At 39.0% G+C, this 18,988-nt stretch overlaps 2 protein-coding genes across 2 annotated transcripts; both read left to right on the forward strand.

Moving 5' to 3' along the window:
• Positions 1 to 4,962: 4,962 nt before the first annotated feature.
• Positions 4,963 to 5,568, forward strand: LOC149935073 (uncharacterized). Its single transcript, XM_090153526.1, has one exon. It carries the CDS (start codon positions 4,963 to 4,965, stop codon positions 5,566 to 5,568), a length of 606 nt encoding a protein of 201 aa, XP_090009652.1.
• A 225-nt stretch (positions 5,569 to 5,793) lies between these two features.
• Positions 5,794 to 10,319, forward strand: LOC149935074 (uncharacterized). Its single transcript, XM_090153527.1, has 2 exons — positions 5,794 to 5,910; positions 6,006 to 10,319. The coding sequence occupies exons 1-2, from the start codon at positions 5,794 to 5,796 to the stop codon at positions 10,317 to 10,319; spliced, it is 4,431 nt and encodes a 1,476-aa protein (XP_090009653.1).
• The last annotated feature ends 8,669 nt before the right edge of the window (positions 10,320 to 18,988 follow it).

Raw genomic sequence — 18,988 nt, forward strand, 5'->3', positions numbered from 1 at the left:
CTTAAAGGGAGAGTGACCGAAAAAACACAATTTGATCTCATTCGATAGATCTCTTTGACGCGCACGCAGTGTCGTTAAAATCCACCCCTCCGACCAACCCCTTAAAGGGAGAGTGACCGAAAAAACACAATTTGATCTCATTCGATTGCACTCTTTGACGCGCACGCAGTACCGTTAATTTCCGCCCCCTCCGACCAACCCCCTTAAAGGGAGAGTGACCGAAAAACACAATTTTTATATCATTCGATAGATCTCTTTGATGCGCACGCAGTGTCGTTAATTTCCGCCCCCTCCGACTAACCCCCTTAAAGGGAGAGTGACCGAAAAAAACACAATTTTATCTCATTCGATCGATCTCTTTGACGCGCACGCAGTGTCGTTAATTTCCGCCCCCTCCGACCAACACCCTTAAAGGGAGAGTGACCAAAAAAACACAATTTGATCTCATTCGATTGCACTCTTTGACGCGCACGCAGTACCGTCAATTTCCGTCCCCTCTGACCATCCCCCTTAAAACACAATTTGATCTCATTCGATTGCACTCTTTGACGCGCACGCAGTACCGTTAATTTCCGCCCCCTCCGACCAACCCCCTTAAAGGGAGAGTGACCGAAAAAACACAATTTGATTTTATTCGATAGACCTCTTTCACGCACACGCAGTGCAGTTAATTTCCGCCCCCTCCGACCAACCCCGTTAAAGAGAGAGTGACCGAAAAAACACAATTTGATCTCATTCGATTACACTCTTTGACGCGCACGCATTACCATTAATTTCCGCCCCCTCCGACCAACCCCCTTAATGGGAGAGTGACCGAAAAACACAATTTGATCTCATTCGATTACACTCTTTGACGCGCACGCATTACCATTAATTTCCGCCCCGTCCGACCAACCCCCTTAAAGGGAGAGTGACCGAAAAAAACACAATTTTATCTCATTCGATCGATCTCTTTGACGCGCACGCAGTGTCGTTAATTTCCGCCCCCTCCGACCAACACCCTTAAAGGGAGAGTGACCAAAAAAACACAATTTGATCTCATTCGATTGCACTCTTTGACGCGCACGCAGTACCGTCAATTTCCGTCCCCTCTGACCATCCCCCTTAAAACACAATTTGATCTCATTCGATTGCACTCTTTGACGCGCACGCAGTACCGTTAATTTCCGCCCCCTCCGACCAACCCCCTTAAAGGGAGAGTGACCGAAAAAACACAATTTGATTTTATTCGATAGACCTCTTTCACGCACACGCAGTGCAGTTAATTTCCGCCCCCTCCGACCAACCCCGTTAAAGAGAGAGTGACCGAAAAAACACAATTTGATCTCATTCGATTACACTCTTTGACGCGCACGCATTACCATTAATTTCCGCCCCCTCCGACCAACCCCCTTAATGGGAGAGTGACCGAAAAACACAATTTGATCTCATTCGATTACACTCTTTGACGCGCACGCATTACCATTAATTTCCGCCCCGTCCGACCAACCCCCTTAAAGGGAGAGTGACCGAAAAAACACAATTTGATCTCATTCGATAGATCTCTTTGACGCGCAGGCCCTGTCGTTAATTTCCGCCCCCTCCGACCAACCCCCTTAAAGGGAGAGTGACCGAAAAAACACAATTTGATCTCATTCGATTGCACTCTTTGACGCGCACGCAGTACCGTTAATTTCCGCCCCTCCGACCAACCCCCTTTAAGGGAGAGTGACCGAAAAAACACAATTTGATCTCATTCGATAGATCTCTTTGACGCGCAGGCCCTGTCGTTAATTTCCGCCCCCTCCGACCAACCCCCTTAAAGGGAGAATGACCGAAAAAACACAATATGATCTTATTCGACAGAAATCTTTGACACGCACGCAGTGCCGTTAATTTCCGCCCCCTCCAACCAACCCCCTTAAAGGGAGAAGTACCGAAAAAACACAATTTGATATCATTCGATTCCAATCTTTGACGTGCACGCAGTGCCGTTAATTTCCGCCCCCTCCGACCAACATCCCTTAAAGGGAGAGTGACCGAAAAAACACAATTTAATCTTATTCGATAGACCTCTTTGACACGCAAGCAGTGCCGTTAATTTACGCCCCCTCCGACCAACCCCCTTAAAGGGAGAGTAACCGAAAAAACACAATTTGATCTTATTCGATAGACCTCTTTGACGCCCAAGCAGTGCCGTTAATTTCCGCCCGCGACCAACCCCCTTAAAGGGAGAGTGAACGAAAAAACACAATTTGATCTTTTTCGATAGACCTCTTTGACGCGCAAGCAGTGCCGTTAATTTCCGCCCCCTCCCACCAACCCCCTTAAAGGGAGAGTGACCGAAAAAACACAATTTTATCTTATTCGATAGACCTCTTTGACACGCACGCAGTGCTGTTAATTTCCGCCCCCTCCGACCAGCCCCCCTTAAAGGGAGAGTGACCGAAAAAACACAATTTGATCTTATTCGATAGACCTCTTTGACACGCAAGCAGTGCCGTTAATTTACGCCCCCTCCGACCAACCCCCTTAAAGGGAGAGTGACCGAAAAAACACAATTTGATCTTATTCGATAGACCTCTTTGACGCGCAAGCAGTGCCGTTAATTTCCGCCCCCTCCGACCAACCCCCTTAAAGGGAGAGTGACCGAAAAAACACAATTTGATCTTATTCGATAGACCTCTTTGACGCGCACGCAGTGTCGTTAATTTACGCCCCCGCCGACCAGACCCTTAAAGGGAGAGTGACCGAAAAAACACAATTTGATCTCATTCAATTGCACTCTTAGACGCGCACGCAGTACCGTTAATTTCCACCCCCTCCGACCAACCCCCTTAAAGGGAGAGTGACCGAAAAAACACAATTTGATCTCATTCAATTGCACTCTTAGACGCGCACGCAGTACCGTTAATTTCCGCCCCCTCCGACCAACCCCCTTAAACACAATTTGATCTCATTCGATTACAATCTTTGACGTGCACGCAGTGCCGTTAATTTCCGCCCCCTCCAACCAACCACCCTTAAAGGGAGAGTGAACGAAAAAACACAATTTGATCTCATTCGATAGATCTCTTTGACGCACACGCAACGTCGTTTATTTCCGCCCCCTCCGACTAACCCCCTAAAAGGGAGAGTGACCGAAAAAATACAATTTGATCTCATTCGATTGATCTCTTTGACGCGCACGAAGTGTCGTTAATTTCCGCCCCCTCCGATCAACCCCCTAAAAGGGAGAGTGATCGAAAAAACACAATTTGATCTCATTCGATAGATCTCTTTGACGCGCACGAAGTGTCAATAATTTTCGCCCCCTCCGATCAACCCCCTTAATGGGAGAGTGAACGAAAAAACACAATTTGATCTCATTCGATAGATCTCTTTGACGCGCCCGCAGTACCGTCAATTTCCGTCCCCTCCGACCAAGTACACTCGGAAGCCCAAGACATGACTTTTCTGGACTAAACGACGTAGAATTTAAGGAAATAAGTTTGAACACCTTCACGGACGCGAGTGAAGGGGCCTATGCGGCCGTTTCTTATCTCCGTTATGTGACAAAAACCGGGGAAATTGGTGTCTCGTTCATCGCTTCAAAGTCACGTGTCGCACCTCTGAAAAAACTAAGCCTACCTCGCCTTGAACTTATGGGTGCTCTCCTCAGAGCTCGTTTAGCTGACTTTCGTAGAAAGGCTCTCCGTTTCAAGATCAAAGACGTAAATTTCTTCAGTGACTCAATAATCACCTTACATTGGATTAGAAGCTCTTCCCGTCAATGGAAACCTTTCGTTTCTAACCGACTCGCGGAAGTTTAAGAAATCTCAGATCCCAGTTCATGGAATTACGTAAAGGGATCAAACAACCCAGCTGACATGCCTACCCGAAGCAGAAAGGCTGACGATCTAATAAAAACCAAACCTGGTGGGAGCACTCTAAAAAAAACATTCAATTTCCGTTCAAAATGGAATAACACTATTCAATTTTGAATGCCGCTTCAAATAGGCATTGAAATTTAACCGCTACCATTCAATTTTAAAAAAGCTTTCAAATTGACGTTCTAATTTTACTAATTCCTTTCAATTTTGAATAAACATTCACCTTGGCGTTCAAATTTAATAAAAACCTTTCAAGTTCAATTCAACAGTCATCCTGGCGTTAAATTTTGACTACAAGTTCTACATCCATTCAATTTAACCGCAGTTTACACAAAAGCAGTGGCGTCGCTAGGGTGTTCTAGGCGGCGCTTGAGCCACCTGTAAAATTTCTGAAGCGCCACCTAAAATTTCCGAGAAGCGCCACCTAAAATTCCCAATTTTTCCAATTCACTTGTCGAAAAGTTTCTTCGAACTTAAAAATGGCCATCAAAAATTTAATTTTTCATAGTCGGCCTCAATATTTCAACTTTAAAAACCTTTTTAGGAGCTCCCCCCTCCCCCATATCACTCATTATAGGATGTGAAAAAATAGGTCGTTTCATCCAAATTAAAATAAATAATTATACTTAAAACCAAAATAAAAACTAAACTAAGAATTAAATGTATGTAGAACCATAAACTAAAGTAGTTTTAAACCCCCAAAAAAAATGTAGGTGTAAATATATATAAAAGGTATTCATTTGTATATGTAATATATTTAAGCGCATTTAACTTTAAAATTAAGAACGCGCGAAAAAGGCAGCGGAGTTGTGTTTTGAATTTTAACACGAGCGGTCGTGTGAAATTTGTCTTGAATAAAAGCTTATATATTTGAAAGTTATTCTTAACGTTTTTTTGGATTTAATTACGACGGTTAAGCCTAGCGATCAATTTATATATGATCCTAGTTTTTCAGTCGATTAGGATTAGCTTAGAGAATAGTTAAACGCTCTCCCACAAGTACGCGACGGGCTATTCCGTTTCTAAAATAGTCGCCATATAATTTGGTGCCGAAACCCGGGAAGAAGTTAAGGACTATCTTGTGAAGTGCTACTACTAACGAAGGTGAGAAATGGATATAAACAAACAAAAAAGTATAAGAGCCGCTATCCGGAAGAACATTACTACAGCTACATCGCAGATCGATACTCTACTAAGAAGTCCTCAAGTTACGGTTCTATCGCTCGAAGAACAACTATCACTAATCAGCATAAAGGAAAAATCACTAAAAGAATTGGACTCTCAAATCTTGAACTTATGGCCGCCCGTGGAAACAGAGGAAGACGTGGCGTTGATGAAAGAATTATCGACGGTGATGGAATACGAAGACAAGATCGACTTGGCAAAAACCAGAGCAAACAAGAAGATACAGGCGCTGAACCCAAATGCCGGAGGTCCGTTGGCCAGCGGTTCATCAAACCATGAATCTACACAGCCGAGGAAAGAAGAGTGTCGACTACCTACGCTACAAATAAGAAAATTCAAGGGAGACTACGCGGACTGGCCAGGCTTCTGGAGTCAATTCAAATCAGCAGTCCAAGAAAAGCAGGGACTTTCAAAAGTAGAAATGTTTTATTACCTAGATTCCTATTTGGAAGCAGATGCTAGAGAGATTATAGGAGGTTTAAGAGCCTCAGACGAGAATTACGATGTCGCGATTAAATTACTTAACGATTGATACGGTCAAGAACACTTAGTGATTCATGAACTCATGAACAAATTCCATAGAATTAAGGGCTTAGAAAATTCAAACGATACGCACGCTTTGAGAAAATTATACGACTCTTTCACGTCGAATATTAGAAGCCTTAGAGCGCTTGGCGTCGACACCACTGCCAATGGCATATCTTTGTGTTCAAAAATAATAGGCACTTTGCCATACGAAATTAGATTAAAGCGTACTATGAATTGTAAAGCCAATGAGGAGTTTGATGTGGATGTTTTGTTGAATTTCATAAGACGCGAAGTTGAAGCGAGAGAAATATGTGCCGTTCTAAAAAGTGATACCGCCGAGAAACGCGTAACGCAAACACGAGAAAGCTCCCGAGAAAATTCAGCTACAGGATATGGGAAATACGAAACGTGCGAAAGAAGATCGCAGTGTTCTCGACGAAGGTATCGGAGAAAACCAAAGGCGTCTATTGCATCTTCTGCAAATCATCAGCTCACTCCACCAACGATTGCGGAATCTACACTCTAGAAGAAAAAACGCGCGTCTTTAGGAACCAAAATAGGTGTTACGTTTGCTCAAGAATAGGTCATGAAAGCCGAAAATGCACCTCAAAATTCAACTCATGTAGAATCTGTGGAAAAAGACACAACTCAGCTATTTGTCCAGAAAACAAATCTCACAAAGCTGAAGCCAAAGACTTTTCAGATCCGAGAAAAGACAAACGGGAGGAAACTAAAGTCAAGGTCACGTCGGGAGTCGTCGGCTTACACAAGACCGTCTTGTTGCAAACCGCTAAAGCTAGGGCAGAAAACCCAGATAAAACAGGCCGCAGTCAAATAGTACGATGTCTATTGGACAACGGCAGCCAGGGAACCTTTGTCACGGAAGAGGTATCTAGAAGTTTGGAGTTACCCGTTTACGGAGAGATGGACGTTGAAGTCGAAAATTTTGGAAATCAGAAACCAACTACAGTCAGACGAAAAATTGTTAAACTTACCGTTCAAAAAGTGAGGGGAGGAAGCGGACCGAGAATTGAAATACTGGCCGTCGAAGTACCGTACAACTGCAGGGCGTTGACACTGGTAGACTGTAGCGAAGTTATGACATTCGTAAACTCAAGAGGGTATGAACTAGCGGATGAACCCACGGAAGGCACGCACACTGTGTCAGCTATAGGTGTTTTAATAGGAGTAGACTATTACTTTGACGTCGCAACGGGAGCTATAGAAAGAATTACCCAGAACCTAATCGCCGCAGAAACTAAACTAGGATGGGCCATCCAAGGTCCATTGAGCACTACTCCTAGCGGGGTAAATACTATCAAGATGTCAGTAGCTAAAGTCAGCATCCACGAAGCTGAAGTATCGAAAACTCTAAGAGCGTTTTGGGAAATCGAAGCGCTCGGAATTAAAGGCACAACAAAGGACGATCTAGAAAACGACTATATCATGCAGAAATTCCGAGAACAAATTAACTTCAAGGATGGACGTTATCACGTTACATTTCCATGGGTCATTCCAAAAGACAAACTGGTAGACAACCTGACAGTCGCCACTACACGAATGCAAAAATTAGTACAGAAATTCAAGGCCAATCCGGTACTCTATCAAAACTACAAGGACGTCATCGACGAACAGCTAAAACTGGGCATGGTTGAAATTGTCCATGATTCAGAAATCAAGCCTACAGGAACCTATTACATTCCCCACCAAGCAGTTCTGAAAGAAGAAAGAACTACGACTAAGCTCAGGGTCGTATTGGACGCATCATCTCACGTCAAAGGAGCCCTGTCGCTCAATAACTGCCTATCGAGAGGACCAAGTCTAAATCCAGATATCCTCAACATGCTCTTGAGGTTTCGAAACCACTGTGTCGCCATAACAGCAGACATAGAAAAAGCCTTTCTGCAAATCGTCCTAGAGAAAGAAGAACGCAACTCGGTCCGATTTCTATGGACGAAAGAGGAAAACGGTCGGATCTTGGACAATGAATTTCAAGTACTTCAGATGACTCGGGTACCTTTTGGAGCGAGCGCAAGCCCTTTCTTGCTCGCCGCCACCATAAAGGTACACATCGAAAAATACAAGGATTCCGACCCAATGGCAGTTGAAACCTTAAGCAACTCTCTCTACGTCGATGACTACGCTAGTGGATCGCGGAACACAGAAGGGGCTTTCGAACTGTCAAAAAAGGTCTCAAAAATCATGGACGATGCTAACATGAAGCTACGAAAGTGGAAGACTAATTGCCCAAAACTAAGAAAGAAATGGGGAGAACAAGCAGCTTTGAACGGGGAAGCAATGATACTTGACGGAGAAACCGAAAATATCTCCAACAAGATACTGGGCCTACTTTGGAATCCAAACACCGACAAATTCACTTTCGATCTCAGCAAACTAGCCGAAATACTAGAAGAAGGAAGGTCGACGAAAAGACACGTTTTGAGTGCGGTTGCCCAAATTTACGATCCTATTGGAATGCTCTCGCCTTATGTAGTTCGCGCCAAAATACTGTTTCAAAAACTTTGGAAGATACCAGAATTACAATGGGACGACGATTTACCATCAGAACTAAAACGAGAATTCGAACTATGGCGCCAGGAAATGCCTTCAATAAGAAAAATTGATCTAAGCCGTTGTTACTTTACCGAAGAGAATATTATTTATCAAGAATTACACGTATTCTGTGACGCCAGTTGTAAAGCTTACGCCACTGTAATTTATCTTCGATCCGTAACTTCGTCCAACGAAATTGGTGTTTCATTTGTCGTTTCGAAATCTCGAGTTGCGCCACTCAAACCAAACTTAACAATTCCTCGTCTTGAACTGATGGCTTGCCTATTGGGCGCCCGCCTACTTTCTCATATCGAAGAAACCTTCCAATATGAAAACATCTCAAATTTCCTGTGGACCGATTCGATGGACGCTCTCCATTGGATAAAGGACACCGAAAAATGTTGGCCTCCATTTGTACGGAACAGAACTGCGGAGATACAGCAGCTAACAAAAACACATAATTGGAATCACTGCGCAGGCGTGGACAATCCTGCAGACATACCTTCAAGGGGCGCTAAAGCCGAAGATTTAATAATCAAAGAGTCGTGGTTCAACGGCGTACCGTGGTTAAAGAAAGATCGGAAAAATTGGCCCAAAAGTAAACTAAACGGAGAATTCAGCAAGGAAGCCGAAGCCGAAAGAAAGACGAAACTGATAGGTCTTACCGTGAATCTAGAAGCTGATAATGAAAGTGGCCTTCACATATTGATAGATCTCACAAGATATAACTCTGCAAATAAAGCCTTCAGAATTACTGCCTACGTGTTGAGATACCTTGACCTAAAACTTAAAAGAAAACTGAAAACTGGTCCGATTACCACTGAAGAAATGTGTGACGCCGAAGCTAGATGGATCAGATGTATCCAGGCGCGTGACTACAAAGATGAAATCACAGCAATCAAACTAGGATCTAAAATCGAAAAGAACTCGAAAATCGTCTCGCTTAAGCCGATTATCTCAGAAGGATTCTTAAGAGTAGGAGGGAGATTGGACGAATCCAGACTAAAGGAGGAAGAGAAACACCCGATCATATTAAGCAAAAATCAAAGACTAACGAATTTAATTGTCAAGAGAAGCCATGAACAGGTATATCACTCCGAGATTCAGAGTACACTCACGCAAACAAGAGGTCGCTACTGGATCATTTCCGCTAGACAAGTAGTCAAACAAGTAGTAAAGAAATGCGTAATTTGTACCAAATACAGTTCCAAACCAGGCGAAGTACCCATGGCACCCCTTCCTCGAGACAGGATCGAACCAGCACCATGTTTTGAAGTGGTGGGGATCGATTTTTGTGGACCTCTTAACGTAATGATAGGGAATGTCGAAGAAAACGCTTATGTCTGCCTTTGCACGTGCGCTGTAACCAGGGCCGTGCATTTGGAGCTGGTACCTTCACTAAACTCGTACGAGTTTCTATTGACGCTCAGAAGGATCATCGCTAGAAGAGGAAAACCATCTATTATATATACCGATAACGCTAAGTCATTCAAAAGGGTCGATGAAGACCTCAAACTAATTTGGAAAGGACTCACAGGACACGAGACTCTAGAATTTTACGGAAATAACGGAATCCGTTGGAAATATATCGCTGATAAGGCAGCCTGGATGGGTGGTTTCTACGAACGATTAGTAAGAACATGCAAGGACGTTATTCGGAAGACACTCGGGATGGCATCTTTGTCGTACCAGGAACTAGAAACGATCGTGATTGAAGCCGAAGCGGTTGTCAATTCTCGTCCCGTAACCTACGTGTTCAGCGACAGCCGCGAACCAATGCCCCTTTCGCCGGCCGAATTTCTAACGGGTAAACGTCTCACCAGCTTACCACCTCAACAACTAAAGGAAAGTGAAATCCCAAACTCTCAGCGAAAATACGCAATAAGAGTACATTATTGTACCAATCTAAAGGAAAAACTCTTCAAACGCTGGAAAGAAGAATATTTAATGGAGCTTAGAAACGCCCACCACGTTTTGCCAAACAAACGTAACACTATCTTCAAAAAAGGAGACGTCGTGTTGGTGCACGAGGAAAAAATTCCCAAAAACATGTGGCGTTTAGCGGTCGTCACAGTTATTGTGGGGCGCGATGGCCACGTTAGGTCATGTATGGTTCGTTTGCCAAACAGAAACATCATCAAACGTCCAATTAGGCTCCTCTACCCTCTGGAAATCCGAAATGATGAAAACGACCAAATTTGACTTGTATGAAAATTAACATTCAAATAATTTCATGTCAATTTTGGGGGGAATGTGAAAAAATAGGTCGTTTCATCCAAATTAAAATAAATAATTATACTTAAAACCAAAATAAAAACTAAACTAAGAATTAAATGTATGTAGAACCATAAACTAAAGTAGTTTTAAACCCCCAAAAAAATGTAGGTGTAAATATATATAAAAGGTATTCATTTGTATATGTAATATATTTAAGCGCATTTAACTTTAAAATTAAGAACGCGCGAAAAAGGCAGCGGAGTTGTGTTTTGAATTTTATCACGAGCGGTCGTGTGAAATTTGTCTAGAATAAAAGCTTATATATTTGAAAGTTATTCTTAACGTTTTTTTGGATTTAATTACGACGGTTAAGCCTAGCGAACAATTTATATATGATCCTAGTTTTTCAGTCGATTAGGATTAGCTTAGAGAATAGTTAAACGCTCTCCCACAAGTACGCGACGGGCTATTCCGTTTCTAAAATAGTCGCCACATAGGACGCCCCTGACCAGTGCTAAAGGCTTAAGCGCCACCAGTTTTGATATCCTGGTGACGCCACTGCACAAAAGATCGTTGGTCGAGTGAGCTCTCGGCTGCTGTGTCGTCTGCTATAAAAAGTGACGACGCTTATGCGAGCTAAATAGTGTATCCAAGCGACTTTGTGAGCAGCCGAAGTTTAGCAGACGACGGTTTGCTCAACCTTAACGAACACGCATAAGTCTCTGCGTTCAAAAATCTTTCACGATGCTTTTGACGTCTAAGCATCCAAATGGCAAGGTTTCCAACAAATGTTCACGGTATATGTCTTACTTGTGATCGCATCGGGTGGGTTTCGAATCCGAGTCCTCCTGCATGACAGGCGGGCGTTCTACCAGTACCAAAGAACCTCCGATACTTAAAGGGGCTCCAAAGTTCGGTGGCAAAATGTGTGTAAAGTCAGTAAAGTGCGAAATATACGGTTGACTCTGGCCGCCTCTGCCAAGGCCGAGTGAGGGGTGGGGGGAATGAAAAGCATGCTCAATTTTCTTTGTTTTTGCCACCGAACTTTGGAGCCCCTTTAAATCACTTTGTTGAAAATTAGAAATTCAGTTTCATCAAAAGCGTATACCAATAGTGTTTTATTTTTCGCTTCTTATGTAAATACATGGAAGTAGAAAGCTTTATTCTTTAATGATAAATATAACGAAATTTTGGGTTCGATTTAAATTATTGCACAGAAGAAATTGAAATGTTCTGACTCGCGTATTAGTAATTATACAAATGAATTAACAAATCCGGCTACCGGGAATAAAACTCCCGGCGCTCTGCACTCCGAGCGAGTGCTTAACCGTTGAGCCACCGACACTTACTGTACCCGACACTTTTTTTAAACATAAAGCTTAACGTTTCTCTGCCATTCTTAAGCTTTTTAATTTTGGAAGAGACAATTGTTTCTTTAATAGTTTTGTTATACATTATTTATATAATTAATAATAAAATTTGAGCTGAGCTTTTTTTAAAGACAATTCAGTACAATTTTTTTATTTTAATTAGCAATATTTAAACGGTATGGAATCGAACCCGGATCACTAGATTTAGGCGGGTAATAGCTAAAGAATTAAAAAACTCGGACTCTTGGCTAAGATCATTGTGTATTATCTTGTATATCGTGGATACACCTTATTATTAAATTAATTGAATTAAACAAAGTTGTTTTGCCGACCGACCGTAACCATCGAAAACCACATTCAGGGTACCATAAATTTGTTTACCAAACGTGATCGGGCTAAGCTATTTAAAATACGAACCAATTAATTAATCTAAAATGAATATTACTTTAACCCTCTAGTAGCACAAATTTACACGATTAAAATAATTTTCAAAATGTTCAGCCCCGCTTTCTCGTAAAGGCTGCGGAAGCGCTCCGGCCTGGAATCATTTGCGTTTTAAAACATGGCAGCGATGCGTCGCTACCCACTCCAAAAAGACCCTGCTATTACTTAAGAGCATCGTGGGAACTATTCCATTTATTCCCGGTCGTGTTAAGCCTTAGCCTACTTTGTTGTTCAACTACCACGACTTCACGAGGGTACCTTTTAACAAGCAGGTAAATATCAATTGGTTTTGCTATTCTAATTTTATATTATTCTTGGCTTAGAATTAAGCAACGGAATTATTTGTTCCTAAAGAAAATATAGGGTTCCCCGCTTCCGGTAAACAATGGCTACGTTAAGCTTATGGAACGAGATTTTTTAAACACTACTAAACGTTTAGTGTTGAAATGAAAACTATTGACTCTACAGATTTTAAACAGAAATATACTTGATATAAATTTAAATTGGGAATTTAGATTTCATTTTATTTCGCTACCTGATCTCCAACACCTGGTAACTCGAAATTAATGGTTGGCGTTTTTAGAAAGAGCTTTTCAGCCTTCACTAAATAAAAATCAAGATAATTCACCACTTCAGTAACACGATCTGCGCAAACGCAGTAACTGACGCGCCATCTACTATTAAAGAAGAGAACTGCTTAGTATGCAATTTCCTTCTTCCGTTTCTACAAAATTTATATAGTATGTGCTCTCGGAAAACTTCCGTAAATGGCACAATAAATACTGAAGTGGTGAATTACCACATAGTTTCATAGTTCACGTTTAAAGTGAGAATATTTTTTTTAGAGCATGCGGTTTTATATTTTACAAAATTTATATTTTTATATTTTTATATTTCATACAGGATCCAATTGTGAATACACCGAAAATAGTATTCCAAAATGAAAACATTAGATAAATATTCAATTCTCCCTTGGAGGTTAAAATTGACGGGTTGTCATTTGACGTCAACTCTATAAGAATGACAGTCGCATCCTTATTTTCTGGATACCATACGTTTCAACTTGAGTATCCGACTTCCTTGAGAAAAACAATAGATGAAGAATTTCCAGAAAGTGTTTTTTAAAATTGTAACAACGGATGTTTCGTCGCCGGTAGTAGGCATTGTTAATAGACTTACAGAATAACAATAAGTTTATGGATCATGCTTTAGAATACACTTCAATTTTGTATAAAGAATAAAGTTTAAATTTCAATAAAAACGTATTTTCTAAACTATGAACTTATTAATGCTGTAAGCTTACTTGTTCCCTTTCTAGCACATAAACAATTAAACATATTTGTCACCTCAAATTCACCATATAATAAAAATGATTCACGCACGCCTGTACGCGTTAATGTGAAGCTCCATTGTCGTTATATTGAACGACATATCGCTTAAATTTGAACAGCAATTCAGGTACATTTGATCGCCAAAAGACTTAAATTTGAATGCCGGAACGCTTAAATTTGAGCGCCAAAAGAATTATGCCTACATTTGAATGATAAATCCCGCACATTTGAAAGCCATTTCAGGAAAATATGATCGACCCAAGACTTAAATTTGAACGCCAAAAGACTTATATTTGAACGCCGGAACATTTAAATCTGAGCGCCTAAAGACTTACATTTGAATGATATATCACGCATATTTGAACGCCATTTTGGGTAAATATGATACACCCATGACTTAGATTTGAACGCCAAAATACTTAAATTTGAACTCCTTAACGCTTCAATTTGAACGCCTAAAGACTTACATTTGAGTGATAAATCACGCACATTTAAACGCCATTTCAGGTAAATATGATCGACCCAATACTTAAATATGAACTCTAAAACCTACATTCGAACGCCGGAACACTTAAATTTGAACGTCAAAAGACTTAAATTTGAATATTAAATCACGCACATTTGAACGCCATTTCAGGTAAATATGATCGCCAAAAGGGTTAAATTTGAACGCCGGATCGCTTAAATTGGAACTTCAGCAATCAAAGATGAACTGTGCGACTATTGGCTTTGAATGCTTAGTAGAAGGAAAGTAAGGTCGACACTCCGATCCCGGGGTCGGGGTCGGGTTCGGGATCGGGGTCCGGGATTTAAGGGGTGAAATGGGAGTAAAATCGTCGAAAAGTCAATGTATTTATGATATTTCTCGCGACGATTTGTTTTTTCGTATATCAACATATTGTGTTCAGGCCAACTTGTTCATTTATCTCCGCTTATCTCAAATTTCAAGAGTACACTTATATGGTACTTGAACGTATATCTTATCAAGTTTTATCGTACGTAATAAGATGAAATGATGTAAAAAGTGATAACCTAGGAGATATCATGCGTGCGCGGTTTACCCGGGAGGCGCGGTTAATTTGAATTTAAAACATGGAGTGTTTTGACGTCATGGAATATTCGTTGTTAAAGTGACGTAGAATGGAAATATTTTTAAACTTCATTTTATTATGTCGAGTGATTCAATACTTTAAAGAGATAAACTGTTATATAAGACGCGTGTGGCATTGGGTAGTGGGGGTTTTTCCCGCATACGAGTGCGTTTACCGCGTATATTTCCGTATAAGGGCGTTTTCCGCGTAGTTTTTCCGCGAATGAGCACGTTTTTCGACAACGGCGCGTTTTCACGTAGTTTTCTGCATTGGGGATCTTGTTTCTTGGTATGTTGATGAAAACTCAGAAAAATTTGAGATATACTGATAAAATATTACTCTGATTGACGGGAATTATCGTCACTGCTTATCGAATGTATAACACCTTTTAAGGAAAATAAATTTTTGAGACAAGGCTGCCATCTATAGAAGCGTTTTACAGTTCATTGAAAAATCTAATTTTTTTTAAATCATCATCTCGTTCGTAATTGCCTTTCTATCTCTTCAATTTTAAAAGTATATCCTAATTAATTCTATATTTTTAACATTAACAAGTCTCCAAATTATACCAACTTTTAACCAATTTTCCCCAATTGTACTAATTTTTAACAGAATTTCCTAAATTATTCCAATTTTTACCATAAGCCAACTAAATTTCAAAACTATTGTCTATTTATGAAAATTGAGTTTTGTACGTATTTGGAATCGTTTCATTTTTATCCCTAAAATGGGTGATTGTGGGAAATTTATATTATTTTTATTGGCTTTACGATATTTCAAGTTAATTTATAAAATTTATAAATGAGTTTAATTAAATTAATAATTAAGTTTCGTCAGTATATTGAATCGTTATTTATTTATAATAATTTTTTCACATAGATTATTTTTTTTTATCCCCCACACTCTCGATCCAGCACCCTACTATACGTGTCCATTTATAAAATCAAAATTGAACCGTCATCAATAATCCATATAAACGTAAAAGACGCGGGCGTCTTGAAGTCCAAGTTTCGTTTCCCCTGAAATGGAAACAACACAAATTATACTAACTTTTAACAAAATATCCCCAATTATAATAACTTTTAACCAGGGATAAAAATGAAACTATTCAAAATATCTACAAAACTCAATTTTCGTAAATAGACAATAGTTTTAAAATTAAATTGGCTTATGGCAAAGATTAGAATAATTTAGGAAATTCTGTTAAAATTTTGTAATTTTAATATTTTAATATTTTTATATTTTTATATTTTTTTTTATTTCAATTTATTTTATATTTTATTTTATTTCATATTTTATTTTATATTTATTTTATTTCATATTTTATTTTATATTTTATATAACAGGTCTTAAGCCAATCAATGACATACAATATTATCCCTTTACGTCTCTGCTCCCTTCCAACTATCTTGCAATATTTTCAATCCAATTGTATTTGGTTTTATATCTTTAACTTTATTTCTCAGTACAATTTCCCTTTGACAAGCTTCTTCTAACTTCAATTCCCACTTTTTTAAATGCTTTTCCACGTCCTATTATACTCTTCCACTATTTCACTAAGTTCCTCGAATGAATGGAAATCCATATGACTATAAGTAGCAGAACACAATAAATATAAAACGTCCAGCAATGTTAAAAGTTAGGTCACCAGAAAGACCCTTTCCTCTTGTTGTTTCCATTTCAGGGGAAACGAAACTTGGACTTCAAGACGCCCGCGTCTTTTACGTTTATATGGATTATTCATGACGGTTCAATTTTGATTTTATAAATGGACACGTATAGTAGGGTGCTGGATCGAGAGTGTGGGGGATAAAAAAAATTAATCTAGGTGAAAAAATTATTATAAATAAATAACGATTCAATATACGAACGAAACTTAATTATTAATTTAATTAAACTCATTTATAAATTTTATAAATTAACTTGAAATATCGTAAAGCCAATAAAAATAATATAAATTTCCTACAATCACCCATTTTAGGGATAAAAATGAAACGATTCCAAATACGTACAAAACACAATTTTCATAAATAGACAATAGTTTTGAAATTAAGTTGGCTTATGGTAAAAATTAGAATAATTTAGGAAATTCTGTTAAAAATTAGTACAATTGGGGAAAATTGGTTAAAAGTTGGTATAATTTGAAGACTTGTTAATGTTAAAAATATAGAATTAATTAGGATATACTTTTAAAATTGAAGAGATAGAAAGGCAATTACGAACGAGATGATGATTTAAAAAAAATTAGATTTTTCAATGAACTGTAAAACGCTTCTATAGATGGCAGCCTTGCCTCAAAAATGTATTTTCCTTAAAAGGTGTTATACATTCGATAAGCAGTGACGAGAATTCCCGTCAATCAGAGTAATATTTTATCAGTATATCTCAAATTTTTCTGAGTTTTCATCAACATACCAAGAAACAAGATCCCCAAAGCAGAAAACTACGTGAAAACGCGCCGGTGTCGAAAAACGTGCTCATTCGCGGAAAAACTACGCGGAAAACGACCTTATACGGAAATATACGCGGTAAACGCACTCGTATGCGGGAAAGTTCCCGGAAAAACCCCCACTACCCAATGCCACACGCGTCTTATATAACAGTTTATCTCTTTAAAGTATTGAATCACTCGACATAATAAAATGAAGTTTAAAAATATTTCCATTCTACGTCACTTTAACAACGAATATTCCATGACGTCAAAACACTCCATGTTTTAAATTCAAATTAACCGCGCCTCCCGGGTAATCCGCGCACGCATGATATCTCCTAGGTTATCACTTTTTACATCATTTCATCTTATTACGTACGATAAAACTTGATACAATATACGTTCAAGTACCATATAAGTGTACTCTTGAAATTTGAGATAAGCGAAGATAAATGAACAAGTTGGCCTGAACACAATATGTTGATATACGAAAAAACAAATCGTCGCGAGAAATATCATAAATACATTGACTTTTCGACGATTTTACTCCCATTTCACCCCTTAAATCCCGGACCCCGATCCCGAACCCGACCCCGACCCCGGGATCGGAGTGTCGACCTTACTTTCCTTCTACTAAGCATTCAAAGCCAATAGTCGCACAGTTCATCTTTGATTGCTGAAGTTCCAATTTAAGCGATCCGGCGTTCAAATTTAACCCTTTTGGCGATCATATTTACCTGAAATGGCGTTCAAATGTGCGTGATTTAATATTCAAATTTAAGTCTTTTGACGTTCAAATTTAAGTGTTCCGGCGTTCGAATGTAGGTTTTAGAGTTCATATTTAAGTATTGGGTCGATCATATTTACCTGAAATGGCGTTTAAATGTGCGTGATTTATCACTCAAATGTAAGTCTTTAGGCGTTCAAATTGAAGCGTTAAGGAGTTCAAATTTAAGTATTTTGGCGTTCAAATCTAAGTCATGGGTGTATCATATTTACCCAAAATGGCGTTCAAATATGCGTGATATATCATTCAAATGTAAGTCTTTAGGCGCTCAGATTTAAATGTTCCGGCGTTCAAATATAAGTCTTTTGGCGTTCAAATTTAAGTCTTGGGTCGATCATATTTTCCTGAAATGGCTTTCAAATGTGCGGGATTTATCATTCAAATGTAGGCATAATTCTTTTGGCGCTCAAATTTAAGCGTTCCGGCATTCAAATTTAAGTCTTTTGGCGATCAAATGTACCTGAATTGCTGTTCAAATTTAAGCGATATGTCGTTCAATATAACGACAATGGAGCTTCACATTAACGCGTACAGGCGTGCGTGAATCATTTTTATTATAAATGGACACGTATAGTAGGGTGCTGGATCGAGAGTGTGGGGGATAAAAAAAATTAATCTAGGTGAAAAAATTATTATAAATAAATAACGATTCAATATACGAACGAAACTTAATTATTAATTTAATTAAACTCATTTATAAATTTTATAAATTTACTTGAAATATCGTAAAGCCAATAAAAATAATATAAATTTCCTACAATCACCCATTTTAGGGATAAAAATGAAACGATTCCAAATACGTACAAAACTCAATTTTCATAAATAGACAATAGTTTTGAAATTAAGTTGGCTTATGGTAAAAATTAGAATAATTTAGGAAATTCTGTTAAAAATTAGTACAATTGGGGAAAATTGGTTAAAAGTTGGTATAATTTGAAGACTTTTTAATGTTAAAAATATAGAATTAATTAGGATATACTTTTAAAATTGAAGAGATAGAAAGGCAATTACGAACGAGATGATGATTTTAAAAAAAAATAGATTTTTCAATGAACTGTAAAACGCTTCTATAGATGGCAGCCTTGCCTCAAAAATGTATTTCCTTAAAAGGTGTTATACATTCGATAAGCAGTGACGAGAATTCCCGTCAATCAGAGTAATATTTTATCAGTATATCTCAAATTTTTCTGAGTTTTCATC

The sequence above is a fragment of the Leiobunum rupestre genome, chromosome 7, assembly GCF_980474605.1.
Source record: "Leiobunum rupestre chromosome 7, qqLeiRupe1.1.hap1, whole genome shotgun sequence".
Lineage (NCBI taxonomy): Eukaryota > Metazoa > Arthropoda > Arachnida > Opiliones > Sclerosomatidae > Leiobunum > Leiobunum rupestre.